General features: G+C 47.9%; 1 protein-coding gene across 1 annotated transcript in view; it reads right to left on the minus strand.

Moving 5' to 3' along the window:
* sema5a (sema domain, seven thrombospondin repeats (type 1 and type 1-like), transmembrane domain (TM) and short cytoplasmic domain, (semaphorin) 5A) overlaps positions 1 to 17,427 on the minus strand; it is a 65,386-nt gene that overhangs the window by 22,697 nt on the left and 25,262 nt on the right. The window contains exons 5-8 of the mRNA XM_060045261.1: positions 10,975 to 11,037; positions 7,798 to 7,896; positions 3,800 to 4,013; positions 78 to 363 (exon numbers count right to left, since the gene is read on the minus strand). Coding sequence (XP_059901244.1) covers positions 78 to 363; positions 3,800 to 4,013; positions 7,798 to 7,896; positions 10,975 to 11,037 — 662 coding nt within the window. The remainder of the gene's footprint in view (positions 1 to 77; positions 364 to 3,799; positions 4,014 to 7,797; positions 7,897 to 10,974; positions 11,038 to 17,427) is intronic.

Here is a 17,427-nt window from a genome sequence, read left to right on the forward strand (position 1 = left end):
ACCGGCGACCTTCCGGTCACCCGGGCCGACCCGCTCCACCCCGCCGAGCGACCGCCTCCACTCGAGTCTCCACTCACACGTTGGTGGTGAAGATGCCGTAGAGCAGCTCCATCTCGGGCAGGTAGAAGGTGCCCTGCAGCTCGTTGTAGTTGAAGGGGATCTCCCCGGGCCGAGAGCAGTTGAGCCGCGCCTTCATGAAGGTGGTCCAGGTGTCCTCGAGCAGGAAGCGGCCCCCGATGTCGTTCTTGCAGACGCGGCCGGCGCGCGAGAACACCGTGCGCCCGCAGTCGTGCTCCACCGCGTTCTCCCGGAAGAAGAAGTAGGTGAAGTTGCCGATGTCGTAGGACGAGACGAAGTTGGGCTCTGGGTTCGGAGGGGGGGGGGGGGGGGAGGGACGACACAGGAAGTCAGGGCGAGAAACTTTTTGGTGCGTAAAGTCCTTGATCACAGTGAGGGTGTCAGAAGGCTTCCCACGGTGAGTCCCTAAGCTCTGCTACACAGCGTGTCCCAACCTTGTGTGTCTTATTACGGAGAACCCCACCACCCACACAGCCCCATGAGCACGGCAGAAGCACCCCCTTTCTCGACACCAAACTACTCCTCTTCTTTTGGACCCATATTATCACTACCGCCCATAATATAACCGCTATATGCAACTACTTGAGCATCGTTATTTATGTTGTAGTGGCCTAGAGGTGTTTAAAAATGAAGAAGCTCATGTGTGCTTCTATTTCTTCACTGTAATGAACAGCAATAATACAATATAAACTATATATAATGTTATTTCTTCTTAATACGGATATGGATATTGTTGCATATTGCATATTGTCTTAACAAGTACCCCCTGGATCCTTCTCACGAACATGAGCATGCTAGGCCTACGCCGATGTGGAATAACTAGTTTAACAGACAAACAATATCCAATGGAAGACTCCTCGACAATGAACCCAGAATAGGGGTCTCTTCTTCCCGGGAGGGCTAGGGGAGCAAGAGATCCAGAGCTGGGGAGAACTATAACGCTCGCACAAAACAAAGCCGGTTCTGGCGGGGGCCAGTGGTAGAGACAGGGTCGGTATAGAGAAAAAGTAAAGGGCCAGGAGGTAGATCCATTAAAAAGGGACAAATACAGACGTAGAAGGAACACAAAATGGAGACACAGGGTTACAGGGCAATGCACACAGGAGAGGCGAGATAGAGAGATTTATAGAAAGGAAAGGGAGTGTGGAGAAAGCAGGGAGGTAGGGGAAGAGAAACACAAACAGAGGCAAGGGTGAAAGAAAGAGAGAGAGGGAAAGAGCGAGCGTGGGAGGTTGTGTGAGAGGGACTCTTTGCCATGACGGATTGACTCGGCGCGTTTGTGTTTGCGCGTGGGGTCCACACATCAGCAGGTGATCCAGATGAATAGCTCTGGGGCACGTTATTAATGATGTTATGCCGTAATAAGAAAAGCCATTTTTCAATCGGCCGAACCTAAAGGTGTGGATGAGGAATGGCCGATACAGATGTACTGTAATAGCCCGCACACTTTGGTGGGAACAGGCCCAACCTCCCCCTGTGCTGCCAATGCGACGTTGTTCATCTTTATGTATGACATTATTGGATCCAAACTGCTCACTTTATTTCACCTGACAGCGATTTAATTCACTTTTAAGTGAATGCGGCCACCCCCTCCCTCACTCAATGTTCATTCAACCTTTCTTCACCCGTTGCGTTTTTTGGACGACAGCAGAGGGGAGGGCAAGAGTGGGAAAAATCTATCCGTCATAGAAATTCATTATCGAAACCCCTTTCTCTCAGAGGTTACTGCTGAACAATGCATGCGGCACTTTTCCGTGTAATCGTTTTTCTATTTAGCTTAAATGTGAATAACACAAGAACCGAATCGTTCGCTGACAAGATGGCTTCGGACAGAATCAATTTGTAGACCGGACTGACTAAATAGCCTCAAAATCTTTATTCTTGATATGCTTGGAGGGAACAGTACTTGAACTATGGCTAGGCTTCTGATTTTTCCATCATTAAAATAGTGTTTTTGTGCATCATAATGTTTGGCTTTGGAGATGCTTTTATGGACAGGGAATAATTGTATTAACTTTTTAATGAAACACGTCAATTTAATTTGACAGTAATGTGAAATTTGCTCCATGGTCGTTTTTTCCCATTACCCTTGCCTTGTCTTTAATAAATCTGCTGATTATGCTGTCTATCAGTGTATAGACTGCACGGTTGAACTGTCTTTGTAATTCAATCTTATTAACTGCTGATATCTGTAAAATGTGTGGGAAAATGATCTTGAAAATTGCTATTGGCGAAGGTAATTCACACGGTCCCCCATCAACGTTCACTCAATTACCTTATGACTTCACTTTATAATTTCCCAAATTACTTTATTACCAACATAATTCAACCTCAATGGTTAAGACCCTCCAATTTTTTTTTTTTCATTATCAACGGCAGTTAGGAGCGCTAAGCTAGGATGACAGCGCTAAAGGTAGTAACCATTAAACCCTCACACACTAAACACACAGTTTGTCAAAGACATCTTCAATAACGGAGACGAGTAGGGATTAGCAATCACCGCAGAATAATATCAAACGTTCAAATTGTTTGCCAGTGAGTTTGAATTCCGCTAAAAATCCAGTTGGATAATTACCAGCATGGCAGACAAGATGAACCTCGCTGCAGTACAAAAACAATGATTTTGCCAACTTTTTTTTTCAGGAAAACCACTTTGTCCCTAAATGTTCATAGAGATCAGCAGCAGCCATTAGCAACGAGAGGCAATGGGCCACGTACTTATTCTTGGAAACAATTCATGTTTTTCATAACCACTCATAAGGGTTATTATGTGGATTATTGCATTTTTCAGCTATTACAGGAAAGTATTTCCTGTCATAGATAGGTTAATGTTTTTGGGGCTTGATGAATGTAGATGGACCTCAGAGGATCAACGGAAAAATACAGATTAATTATACTATCACTAACTTTATGCTGTGTACCGCTACATGAATGGTAATCACTGCATTAATTAAGATGAATGTATGTTGTTTGCTGTACGTCCTGGAACTTAATGTAGGCACTTATTGTATGTTGTTCTTCCGGGCACCTAAAATTAGTACTAGTACGTCTTATCCTAGCTATCTTTGTTGCATACAGGGAATGGAATTGGGTAAACTAGCAATCGTAAGTGCTTGGTGCTTGTTTCTATGAACATCCTTACTGTACCTGCGGCGATACATTGTTGTTTCTCTTTCCTTTGACACATTTTCTAATTTGAAGTCAGTTTCGATAAAAGTGTCTGCCAATTGCCCTAAATGTAAATGCAATTGTAAGATGATAATGCTTTGGAATCAAACCAATCCATGGCTATAGTTGCACAGCAACAACGTGCCTCACGAAACCTAAACCATCCAACGATGGGAAACTAGACGCCCGCATCTGTCCCCGCCCGTCCAACTACCTCCATGTATATCAAAAACAGCAGCAGCAGCAGTGGGAGCAGCATTACCCCGCTGCAGTCTTCCCCACGGTCTGACCTCAACGCACAGGGAGGCCAGCAAGCGCAAGACTCTCCCGTTCTGGAATCAATAAAATATCACTTCAGCAGACAATCTATTCTGAAAACCACACACTCTAATCTATTCTGGACGGTTCCCACACTCTCGGCTCCATCCCCCCCGCCTCAGCCCGACCGGTCCATTTACACAGAGCCAAAACATCGCAGTCGACCTTTGACCCCTTGAACCCATCACGGGGGTTGGCCTTGCGGGGATCGCCGCGGTTTCTGCGTTTTATTTACCGTTGAGCCACTTGGAGTTGTACTGCGCGGTGCGGAGCGGGGGCATGCCCCCCAGGCTGCGGTAGATGGCGGGGTCGCGACCCGAGAAGTCCATGGCGGTGGCGGCGTAGAGCTCGCCGGCGGACGTGATGAGGGCGGTGGAGTTGTGGCGCGGGTTGTAGGGGCAGCGCGCCATGCCGCTGATCTGGTCGTGGATCTCTGTCAGGTTGGTCAGCTGATGGTGGGAGGGAGTGGGGAGAGAGAGAGAGGGGGGGGGGAGAGAGACACAGACAGACAGACAGACAGACAGACAGACAGACAGACAGACAGACAGACAGACAGACAGACAGACAGACAGACAGACAGACAGAGAGGTTTATTCCAGGAATACGCGGACGGCAGAATGAAAGATGATGGATTTACTAGAAAACAAAACAGGCGAATGAGGCTCATGAGATCTTGGAATGCCTTGTTCACATTTTTTTTCCACAGGATATTACTCGGAACAATCAAGTGATGTTATGTTGCACGAGATTGAATTTGAGTCTTTCAGTAAATATATTTCAGAATATATTCCGGTAAATTGGAGGGAAATGAGGATGTGAATGTCAGTTGAAAAGCAGGTTTTTCTCCCAAGGCCTCCATGTTATTATCATTAACTGAATGCGGTGAGAATATGGGATAGACGTGGCAAGGGACAATATTTCAATGGAAGCCATGCAAGTGCTGCTGTATGGAAATAGAAGTCGCATTACAAAAAATAAATTGCCTACTAACACACACACAAACACACACAAACACACACACAAACACAGGGCCACGCATTCAATCAAAGGCCATATTTAGCATTGTTCGCAACATAAACGTCACTATAAAGATGAAACATATTTTTCCAACTAAATAACCTACAAAAAAGTGACCATCAAAGACTTTGAAAACTTCCAATATATTGTTGGCTCCACCACTGCGACAGCCTTCACCCATACTGGACATCCATCTGGGTAAACCACTACTTCACCACATCAGTGCAAAATGTCTTCATAAGAGACTTGGGATGCAAGATGCAGTCATGCTCCCAATTCTGCCTTTGCACCAGGAGGCCAAAAAAACTGGATTCTCCCCACATTTAAAACAACTTTAAAGCGATGACCTACTCCTAACCCTTCTCAGTGCACTTGTTCCTCATAAAAAAAAATCTCTGAACTCCAAAAACTCTAAATACCAGAGGGCGAGAGGCCTTGGATTCACTTTCAAGATATAATTAACTTTTGTGGCACAAAAGAAAAACGGGGCAGGAGAAAGACCAGCACTTATTTATTTGTTCCCTACATTCATAGCTCTAAGGTTAATCCGAAAAATTAAAAGTATTTTTTTCAAAGTATGCTCGGAATTTGAGATTTCACAATTCATGGAAATACAATGAGAGTAAAACATTTCAGAATCAAGGTTCTAAAAAAAACAACAACATAATCTTTCGAATCGTCCGCTTCGCTTTGATCGGCGCACCGCTCGGGTCATAGGGGTCTCCCGTCTGGACACGCGGGGGCACGGCCATCAGCGTCTAATTCTCCGTCACACTGAATCCCTTATCGACGCGCGACACATTAGCTGGCACTCAATACCAGGTAGACTTCCTTTACGGGATGCCAAGCACCATTCAGAGAGAGCGAGCCCGCGAGAGAGACGGAGTGGAGAGACAGAGACGGAGACAGAGAGTGAGAGACACAGGGGATGGGGGAAAGAACAAAACAGGTGCCTTTTTATAGACCCGTTACTTGGAACAGGAAACGGCCTCGGATCAAGGGTTCCGCTAACTCCCGCCACCTCCGCTCCGACCCCGGCCGCCTGGCACAGAGAGAGTGTTGTCTGGGGCTTCTCATCCCGAGCCCAGTCGGGATGAAAAGGAGCTATTGACGTGTCTGGGGTGGGGGGGGGGGGGGGGCGTACATCGTGCGCACTGGGAGAGCTGTTTCGAGGGCATTAGGCACAGCAATAACCATAGAAGGGAAAAAAAAAGACAGACAGAGCGAGAGAGAGAGCGAGAGGAGGAGAAGAGAGACGAGAAGCGATCCAGAGAATACACTGGAATAGCCTGAGCCGGTCCACGGTGCATATTAAGGATGGAGGCAGGGAGAAGGCCTTCTCTATGTGGGTGCCACAGCAGCTGGGATGGCTGAGAGGGGGGGGGCAGACACTGGAGCTCCTGTACACTCGGGTGGCTGGACGGGGAGAGACGGCTCACACACTGAGCGGGGAGATGCTCAGAGGGACGGCTGCGGCGTTTGTGTCGGAGGAAAACTCTTCAAAAGGAAATAAAGAACCGGAAATGCACGTAGTGCTAAGAGCCATTTCTGTTTGCAATTGCATCACTATTCGTTTGTCACCTAGCAAAGGCTTTGTAAGGTGACTGTATGAGATTATTATCATTATCTATGAGATTATATGGGGTACTCAGTATTATTCCACCTATGAAAATGTTGGATTACACAATAGTCCAAGCAGTGGGGCTGCACATTGTGTCCACATCGTTCCTCGATCTGGCTTATGATCCATCAGACATCACATTCATCATCATCCTCTTCATCATCATCATCGTCATGATCCTCTCCGACCCAACAACAGCCCCTTCAGCCTCCGCGAAGGACGAACCCGAAAGATCTAAGACTGAGGCAATCCTCGTCCTCGTGAACGACAACAGCATCACCATCATCATCATCATCACCATTATCATCCTCATAACCACCGCCCTCTCTGCTATGGAGAAATTGTATAAGGAAATAAGAAATGATGAAGCCTGAGGCATGCTAGAGGTAGATGGCTTGTTTGTCAAACTCCACCAATCACGGGCGGGCGCGAGGGTATTGACAGCACAGCCATTTTAATTAAAGCCGTCACCATGCCGACCCAGGTGGTAATCATCATTTTTTACAGAGGAGAAAAGAAAGCGGAGGAGAACAAAGAAAGAAAAAGGAAAAGTAAACCCCTGGCAGCTGTTGAAATAGTTACCATGCAGTGTTGAGATGGCTGATAGAATATCTCTCTCTCTCTCCCCCTCTCCCTCTCCCTCTCCCTCTCCCTCTCTCTCTCTCACACACACACACAGGTGATAGAGAAAGTGTCAGGGAAGTGATCCTAGGTAGGTTCTCTGAGCCAAGTAAGCCCATATATACACACCAACACACACGCACACACACACACACACACACACACACACACACACACGCACGCACGCACGCACGAACACACGAACACACACACGGATTAACGCCGGCTGTGAGCGATGTAACTACACCAGTGGCGGATAAAACACAGCCATAATAATGTCGTGACATTTAAACCCTCCGCATTCTTTTACAGCGGTAAACCCTGCCGCTTATGAACAGCCCATGACCTTTGAATGAGACGCCGTCCGAGAGAAAACAACAGCGAACTACGACCTCTGTCAGGCACCCACAGTGGATGAAACAAAATAAAAGTCTAATCTAGGTCCTTGGGTTAGATGGATGGATTGACATTTAAGAAACAAATCTGGGTACTTTGCTATGTCTCTTCAGTGGCCGATTGTTGTATGATTTGGTGAAGATAAAAACAAAACAAAACAGAGTAAAATGGAACTTAATCAAAAGCGGAATAAAACGGATTATAACTGAGTGATAGTGAATAAAAACGTCTAACTGGACAACACAGTCGCACTGTTTTCCATCGGAAACTGAAGGGAGTGAATAGCAGTTGTGTTCTATACGAGTTGTGTTCTTCACCTGAAGTATTGAACCTGCTGAGAGAAATGTGAAGTATTTCATGATGAATCGAAAAGCATTCACATGAACAAAAACATTGTTAACGCCCAGCGCCAAGGTTTTGGGTTTGGGGGTGGTGGAGAGGTTGGGGGGAGGGATGGTGGAGGGGTGGGCCAAAATGGCCGATGTGGTAAACAAACGGCCATTTGTTTACCACAAAATGGCCACAGCGGTGAAGGACGAAGGAAAGGGCAGCTTTCGGCGCACGGGGCGGATGCTTACCGTTCGGTTGGTGCAGATGGGAGTGAAGGCGTTGGTTCCGCAGGTAAACAACCTGTTGCCGTTCACCAGCAGAACGCGGATGTAGTTCTGGCACTCCTCCTGTTGCACGCGCGCGCACACACACACACACACACACACACACACACACACACACACACACACACACACACACACACACACACACACACACACACACACACACACACACACACACACACACACACACACACACACCAATTAAGACGCAGCAGAATTTTTTGTCAGCATACATTATAACACAAACAACACATATAAAGAGATATAAAGACATTTAGATAAAGCAGTATTTGATTTTAGCAGACACACAGACACAAACACTAACCTACATATACACGCCAACCCACCCTAAACAAAAAAAAAAAACACACACACACAAACCCCCCCCACACAAACACACACACACACGTATACCACTGTTATCAGAATCCACACGAAGCCGAGTTGTTTTTCTGAGCGAGGCGCTGAATTGAATGAGGAGCTGCTTAAGGAGACAACAGCAGCCGAAGCTACAGGGGGTTCCTTTAAGATGTGGCCAGGCTTGTCCAAAGCCAATCAGGGCTAATACCTGCACTCGTTAGCCCAGTCACATCTGAACCCTGCAGGGTTCAGATGTGCTATCCGATAGATCGGACGCGCTATCCGATAGATCGCATAGCGCGGGGTATAAAAACACCTGCACCACTCTGCTTTGAAGTTTGGGCAACCGCCGTTACCAACGCCTACAGGGAACGAAAGGTGGTATCAAAACACACGGCGAGCGTGTTTCACTCCGAAGGCACTCATGTCCTGGTCCTTTTTATAACCCTGTTGTATACATTAATTATTGAACGCCAGCCCTCTCTAAATTACTGCAAAATCAATGCCTGGCAGCATCTGCCTATAGGCGTGTTTTCTTTTAGGTTTCGATTTAAGAAGGTCTACTGGCAGAGCCATCCCGCGCCCGGGTTAAAAAAAGCTCAGCACAAAACAAAGTGTGAGAGATCGTCATGGCAACTGAGCGATGTGATGATTGATTTCTGGGCACGGGGCGAACAACGGCGGCGGCGGCGCGCCCCGCGGACAGCAGCCTGCCCGTCCGTCCGTCCGCCCGACCGCAGCCGGCCAGCCGCCGTTGGCCCGCCGCCAGCCAGCGTCGGCGCAGGAGCATTAGCGGGGCGCTAGCTATCGCTGTGAGCGAGTTAGCTGGGCGCTATAAAACACCCCCCGAAGTGGACCGTGCTGAGTGAAAAGCTGCCTGAGGGGTGTGTGGGTGCAGGGGGGTGGCGGGGGCTTGTTAAGATTTAGGATTTAACACCCACTGCTTCACCTCCACCCCCCACCCCCCCCCACCCACCTCCATCGCCTACTGTAAATCATCTGGCTCCACAGCCACTTGGGATGCCTTGAGGGATAGAGGGATACCTCACTCCCTCCTCCTCCAACCACAGCCTCCACAGCTACACTGCTCTCTCTGAAGTACTCTGCAGTGTGATTTAAGAACGACAAAGGGAACTGCAGCAGAGCTGTGTGTGTGTGTGTGTGTGTGTGTGTGTGTGTGTGTGTGTGTGTGTGTGTGTGTGTGTGTGTGTGTGTGTGTGTGTGTGTGTGTGTGTGTGTGTGTGTGTGTGTGTGTGTGTGTGTGTGTGCGCGCGCGCGCGCGCGTGCGTGCGTGTGTGCGTGCGTGTGATTGTGTGTGTTTCGTTCAAGTTTTATTTCCTCTTCTCCAGATAGAAGTTGACGAGTAAAAAGATTCACCTCCTGCCGCTACTCATGTGTGTAGCTGCCTGTGCGTGTGCATGTGTGCGTGTGTGTGCGCGTGCGGGTGCGTGAGTGTACAGCTTGTAACGCGCACCTCTAACTGTATGTCTGCACAGTTTGCACCGCTTCGGCAACTTGTGTGTGTCACTGGGCTGGTGTTTGGGTTTCTCTGCGCCAGTAAAAAGGTGTGCTGCTGGTGGGTAATACAATTCTCCCTCTGCTGTTCGCTTCTACAGTAAATAATGGAAGGTTTAATATTTTCAGAGCTTCCCACTCCCGGAGTTGTTTATGAAAACTTCCTGACAAATCTTCCTTTCCCACAGAGTAATGCAGAAGCGGTTACGTGCGACCACAAGAAGAAAAAGACAATCTGCTGAATTTAACTCTCTTTTCTTTCTTTCTAGTGCTGGATTAGATGGATCAAGAGAGAAGGAGACGTGTGTATTAAAATGTGAAAATAACACAAAAAATACAAGGTTAGATATCTTTGCTCACGGCGGTCGTAGAATATGCGTAAAATAGCTTATTGCTACGCGCTGAGCGATTCAATGAACTATTCAATGTTGTGACAGCGGCAGTATAAAAGCATTCAAATGCTGTTTTGGTGCGTGAGTGCAAGCGTGTGTGCATTTGAGTGTGCGTGCTCTGTGTACACTGTGTATACATCACACGAGTGAGTCATTCGAAGAGGGAAATCGAGGAGAAAGAATTGCCAGAGTGCCAGGCCGGAGTTAGATTGCTTGGGACTGTAACTCTGAAACTTTAGATAAACGTTATGTGCTGTGCTAGCCCTGGGCTTTCCATTATGGGTCCCTCTCCAAGCCCAGGAGAATTTTCACAGGAGAATAAATGCAGGCACACACACTCACCCCCCCCCCCACACACACACATACAAACTTGGCTCTGTGTATGTTTGCAAGTGTGCCTGCGTGTTAATTCAGTTTAGGATTTAGTGTTCAAGTCACCCCCTAATTAAATTATAGACATTAAAAAGGGTAAAGTAAAAGTAATGCAGACAGCAAGTAGGAAAAGTAAAAAAAATGGTAAAAAGTAACACCCCTTCTGTTTGTGTTGACGTTGAACATTTAAATGACTTAGTTATTCAATTACTCCCCCATCCCTCCAGCGCAATCAGGTATTAAATCAGATTAAATGATGACTCTGGAACAAGATTCAAGCCGCCCTAATTTCCCTTGCACTTACAGTTGCCTCCACACGATTCTTCCCAACTTTTAAAAAGCAATCGATTCGTACGGTTGTTAAAGCACCGATTTATCAAGAGCACTAAGGAAATCGCTGATAAAACGAGTGGTGCGGTCCCAGCATTTCCACCAAGCACACCCACCACCAAAGTCAAAGCTCCTGCCCCGACCACACGTCCAGACGGGGGATGGCACTCACCTCAGACTTTCCCCGGCTGAAGCAGGCTCCCTTGGTGAACTCATCGCAGTGCCACTCTGCCCCCTGTGGAGAAATGAAAGCGACATTAGGGGAGCCAATAAACCATCGAGGAGAAAAGAGACAGATAAAAATACACACGGCAGCAGCGACACATTGCATCACGCCTGAAAGGGCTTCGAAAAAAAAAAAACACACTCAGGGAAAACAAACATAAAAAAACGGCAGATTCTCAGCTGGGTGGAAAATGGCCACCTTTATTGTTTTTTGGACACTTTTTGCCAGAATGGTCCACACATCCAACTGATATAGTGAGGGAAGACATTGTAAACAGCTTCAAAAGGACTTGCAACAGTTTGCAGGGCTGCAGTTGTTATTGTGGGATACATTTCAGTTTAACAATCTGTCTTTTAAATGTTGGCTGTTTAATTTGACATTGGCACGTTGCAGCAAGGTGGAATTGATTAAAAGTGCATAAAAGCGTTTGATGTGTTTTGGTTTTAAAGAACAAAATCACAATGTCTTTTTATTGTTTTCTGTTGTAATGGCCTGTATTTCAGTATTCAGTTGTCATACTGAAAATATGAACCACAGTAAATAGCTTTTAACGTCTTACATTTTATTATTTTACATTATTTAATGAAGTAAAGGAAAGGATCATGAAAGCCACCCCAAAAAACAAGTCGCAGCCAAAAGCCAAATGTCAGGAGACAAATCTGAGAAAAAAAGTCATTTTCATTTACAAGCGAAAAGGAAACCGGGGGACATTATTACAACAGCAAAGAGAGACAGAGAGAAGGATACAACTGCATAAAAACACCATCTTTCTCTTCGTTTTATTTCTCTCTCCTTCCTTATAAATTCTCTGTGCTCCCGAGGGATCGGTGATTAATGAACTTTGTTGTTGTTGCTGTTTTTTATTCTGTGGAGAAAACGTCTGACAGCGGGGATTCGGCGACAGTCACACTCTGGTGGCGTTGCATTAACAGTCATTGTCGCCATGGGAACCGTCATGCCTGACTCGTGTGTCACAGTTGACTGACGCAAAATAATAACGGGATCGCGCTCAAACTAAGTTATTTCGTCGTAACGCGTGTCACTTTGGGTCAGTTGGCGCCACATGAAGACAAATTCACAAATGGGACACGGTGGAGCTAAGTCACTCTTGGCTCAAATAGGGAGAATAATGTTGAACCTTCATACAGCAGGACATCACAATACAGAGTGGAGAGCCTGAGGGTAACTCTGTAGTATAGGTTAGCCTCCTCCGTTTTCATGTTTGAAATGTAGACATGCACTTGGGCATGCATGGAAATATCAGCAGGAGGGTGTGTAGACTGAGAGCGTTTAGGGTGTGTGTGTGTGTGTGTGTGTGTGTGTGTGTGTGTGTGTGTGTGTGTGTGTGTGTGTGTGTGTGTGTGTGTGTGAAGTTATATTTAAAGAAGATAAGAAAGGCTATTAACAGGCATCAAGCTTTTGCGTGTGTGTGTGAGCGTTGTATGTGCAAGGATGTGCGCGGGCGGGTATGTGTGTGTATGTTTTGGCACGCATCTGTGTGTGTGTGTGTGTGTGTATGTGTGTGTGTGTGTGTGTGTGTTGGCACGAGCGTGTGTGTGCGTTGGCACGCATGTGTGTGTGTGTGTGTGTGTGTGTGCTGGCACACGTTTGCGTCTTGGTACGTTTTTGTGTGTGTGTGTGTGTGTGTGTGTGTGTGTGTTGGCAAGCATGTGTGTTGGCAAACGCGTGCATGTGTGCGTTTATCTGTGTCGGTTCACATTCCAGGTCAAAGCTGGCTATTTCGAGGGGCCGGTCACCCCGTCCGCAGCCCGTAAATACAGCACAGCGCAGCGTCCTGGCTGAGTTAGATGTGGACAAGGAGAAAGTGGTTCCACTTATCATCCAGGGGGATAAACCCGCTAATGGCCTGCAATCTGCCTCACTCATGTACACACTCCGAATCAAACACTGCATCATACCGAGCGAACCCCCAAGAAGCTGTGTTTATCACGATGTGATTTAACGACCTTCTCCTCTGCAGCGCAGACCTTAACATTGCTCTGCCCTTGCATGCAGATTGCGTCTTTTCGGAGACATCATTCATGTGGGCACGGTGCAGGTGGATGTCTAAAAGGCTTTCAGTGGCGGGAGGGGTTGGCAGAATTACAACTCCTCGTTATCCAATCGCTCTGCCTCAAATAGAGCGGAGACCAGCGATTCCCGGAGTGAATCACGGCCGCACTTTACGCAGAAGTCAATGCCATTGGGCTGCGTTAGAAGAAGCCATTAACATGCAACCGTTAAGACAGTCTCGCTTGTGCGCTCCCGAGCTGAGAGCATTGTGTGATTAGAACGCATGAAATGTGCTGACATGGAGAGAAAAAGCGAAATCTTGTGTTTGTCTGGGAAAAGGAAAAATGGTAGCAACTGAGGTGTCACTTGAATGAGTAATGAGAGAATGAGCGGTGGCTGTGCCAAGGAAAGCGGTAGAGGGGAGAAGAGATAGAGAGAACCGACCGAAGAACCAGCCGTCGAACAAAAGAGAAGAAGAAGCGCACCAAACACAAGAGAAACAAAGAGCAAGCGACGGGAAGAAAGACGGAGAAAAAAAAACGATCAAAATGGAGAAAGAACACGAAAGAAACTAAGTTAGGCCAGACAGGAACTTTGTGTGTTTGTCGCTGCATGCGTGCGCGTGGGTGGGTGTGTGTGTGCGTGTGTTTGTGACAGGTGACAGACGTTGACAGAGAGAGACTTTGGCAGGGGAGTTGGGGGGGTAGTCACTGAGTGCTTCGGGGTGGCTGAGGAATCGAGTGCGGAGCTGTGCATGTTCCGCGTGTCCGCCCTCTTGCCTCTCCTCCGTAACCACGGGAACCCTAAGAGATGCACCATTGTGTGCATGACTCCAAACTAAGGGGACCATTGTCACCATGAGATGGGTGCAGGGGAGGGAAACAGAGAGAGGCTGAAGACAAGTCCCACAGATGCAGAGATATGGAGGGAGACAGTGAGAGAGAAAGAGGGAGAGAGAGAGAGAGAAAGAGGGAGCGAGGCAGAGAGAGAGATGGAGAGAGAGAGAAAGAGGGAGCGAGGCAGAGAGAGAGAGAGAGAAAGAGGTGAGAGAGGAGAGAGAAGAGAGAGGGGAGCGAGGCAGAGAGAGAGATGGAGAGAGAGAGAAAGAGGGAGCGAGGCAGAGAGAGAGAGAGAGAGAGAGAGAGAGAGAGAGAGAGAGAGAGAGAGAGAGAGAGAGAGAGAGAGAGAGAGAGAGAGAGAGAGGGAGAAAGAGAGTGAGAGAGGGAGAAAGAGAGTGAGAGAGTGAGAGCGAGACAGAGCTACAGATAGAGGGAGGGAAAAACGGAATAACAGCTCACAGATAATGACAGAGAGGGTTGGACAGGCACGCAGACGCACTTTCAAGGCTAGCAAGCAGACAGCAGGAGAGATAGAGAGCACAGGGGGAGGGAGCGAGGAGAGTGAGTGAGAGAGAGAGACTGAGTGAGGGACTGAATGAAGAGGGCGAGACAGAGAGAGAGAGAGCATAGAGAGACACTCACGTGGGTGTCCCGAGTATGGGGTTGCATTCCCAAAACAAAGTTCTGGCCAAATATGATATTGAGTATATTCTGCATGCAAGAGAGAGTACAGAGAAGACAGTGTCTGCCATCCGCCCCCTGTCTTGTCTCGATGGGCACATGAGCCGTGCATTTTGTTGCAAGACACACAAAAAGAGAGAGACAGACAAGAGGAAAAACCTAAACAGAATGTGAATCGCTGTCTTTTGCTCTCGGAAGAAGGCTCTATAAGACCGTAGAGTACCATGGTTACCTACATGGCTTCAATGCACTTGGTTCTTTTGCATTGAAATCGAGTCAGACTGGCTCCAGTGATCGGATTAGCAACGGCATAGCGGAGTTGTCCCGTTAGCTCCTTGTTAGCGCTAATTGGCCTAAATTGTCGGGGTGACGCAGTGTAATTGTGAGAGACGAGAGGGCTAATGACACACAGCGTTGAAGTGCTAAGAGGGGCGGGGGGGGGGGGGAGTTGGTGTGTGTGTGTTTGTGGGGGGGGGGTCCTCTCCAACTGAAGAGCAGCCATTGACATCAAAGCAACGCCGTTGAAAGAAGATCAGATGACAACGAAAAGGGGAGGTGAAAACACACAGTGCAACGCCACACCGCATCGATTGCCGGAGAGTGGCTCACGTTGTTGATGTTATCCTGATTATTATTTTGTCACTGTGAGTGCGGCCGGCCCAGGCGTTGTGTGGGATCCGGTTGGAGAGCGAGAAGCTCTGCGCTAGGACTCAGAGCCCCGTATCGAACTGTCCTCACAAGGACCACTGATCCCTCTTATCCCGACGCTTATGTCAGTGCGCTGGCGGGCACCTGCCGAGACACAGATTCACCTCCTTCGCACCTCGGGTCGGCGCGACTTCAAGCCGGTATTATTTTAAAACCCTTTTTAAAAAAGGGACGTCTCGGTCCGGCGTGGTCTGCTCTTTCCCCCATCCTCCGGCGTGTAATGCGATCAGCGGGGGGGCTCGCGGCGGGCGAAGACAGCCCCGCCGCGCTGAGGGACGATGTCCTAGCAGCGGCTCCGCGGCCGTTCATCACGCGCCACGGTAACACAATAGCGGGGGACGGGGGGCCCACAATGCAGATGCGAGGGTTGCCGCTCCATTCATCAACGCATCCTGCTACGCAGTGCTTTTTCCTCGGGAGCAGGTACAAGGGGGCCGGAACAGTGGGCATAGCTTGGGCGGGGAGGGGGGGGGTCTCTCAGGGGGGAGGCAGGGAGGGAGGGAGGGAGGGAGGGAGACTAGCCAGGAACAATTGGGTTGACAGCGGTTGGCATCGATAGAAGGTAAGGGTAGGAGGAGGAGGGGGGGGCGGGGGGGGGGGGTGTAGCGGCTATAGGGGAGAAGTAGGACACGGTAAAACACACGGGAGGCAGGGGAGATGGCACAGCATGAGCGCCCGGTGGGGCGAGGAAGTGGGGAAAGTAGAGTACTGTCTGACGGCTTTGGTTCAAAGCAAGTTCCCTATAAAAAGCCTTGATTTGAGCTGTACAACTGCTGCAGAGCCAAATCAATGGAGTCTCCTCCCCGGTTTATATATATATATATATATATATATATTTACTTTTTTCTACTAACCCTCCAATGCAGATAAAGGACCAAAATGGGTAAGGTTTCAGTGTTTGTTGTCGACAGGCTCTCGTAGGATAAGTGCAGATGTGGGGGCTCTTGGGTGAGTGGTCCGGGGGCTGATAGGGAGAGTGTTTTCGGCAGTTGAGAAGCACCAGAAGGACCTCCAGCGCCATATATTGACAGTAATAAAGACCGCGCAAAAAAAAGAAAAAGGGCTCCTCTTTCAAAGGCTAACTCTTCTGACTTGATCCCTTATTGCCGTTCAGATGGAGACTGATTCTTATCCCTCCCTAGGCTGTGTGGTGTGTTTTTGCTCTGGTTTCCTCCTTTAACTGTTTAGAATTCCTTTAGTGCCTTTAAGTGCACCCACTGCCTTTTCAACACTATCTCAAAGAAGCCTTTGGATATTTCTCTGCTTCTTCCCGGTATACTCTCTCCGTCTACTGGAACTTCCTGAAAACAACAACCCAATAGATGCCCTCGGATGACAAGCAGATAATAAAAGAGAGCGGGGGAAACAAATATAAAGTTCTAAGATGGCGAAAAATCATCTCTCCTTATAGACCACTTCCCCTTCATCTTCATCTTCTGTTGATCTTGACTTTTCAATTTTCATTGCTTCCAGGGAAAGAGGGTATTTACTTAGGAGATTATGATTGCTGGGCACACACTCCATCGATCTGCCCCTGCCTGAAACTCGATATGTGCACCAGAGCAGTCTCGGATGCCGGTCGGACAGCCAAGGCCTAGCCTCAACCACTCCCAAAACAACCCACTTCAGAACAACAGCATCGCTATGATGACTTCTCTGCTAATTCCCTCTTGAGATCGTTGCAACACTAACGAGTCATGGGCATTGCATCAGATCATTTTCAGTCATTTTTGTGCCGCAAATTACCTTTTGTGGTGTTTTCTGTAGGTAATTGTGTTGGTTTTATACATGTGCGTAACCTAAGGCCACATGGATCATATGGTAATTATCTGAAGGCATCTTATGCAGTTACAGTCTATTGTACCGTCCAGGGACAAAAAAACTTGAGACTTCCTGCCTGTCAAACTAAACGCCTTTGCTTACTGCTGGCAGCTTTGCAGAGCAAATCTTGGCCAAAGGCTGCAATGTGACATGGCTGGGTGTATGTGGAGGATGGGAAACAGCAAAGACCTGTGTGGGTTTATCTCGTTTCCCTTTCAAGGAGAAAAAAAACTGAAAAGTCCTCACTTGACTTTCAACATAAAAAACAAGTACACTTGTGGTCCTTCAGCTCTTGTCCTCTGAGGGTGCAGAGTCAATACATCCAATATCCAGAGTG

The sequence above is a fragment of the Gadus macrocephalus genome, chromosome 23, assembly GCF_031168955.1.
Source record: "Gadus macrocephalus chromosome 23, ASM3116895v1".
In the NCBI taxonomy this organism is placed as follows: Eukaryota; Metazoa; Chordata; class Actinopteri; order Gadiformes; family Gadidae; genus Gadus; species Gadus macrocephalus.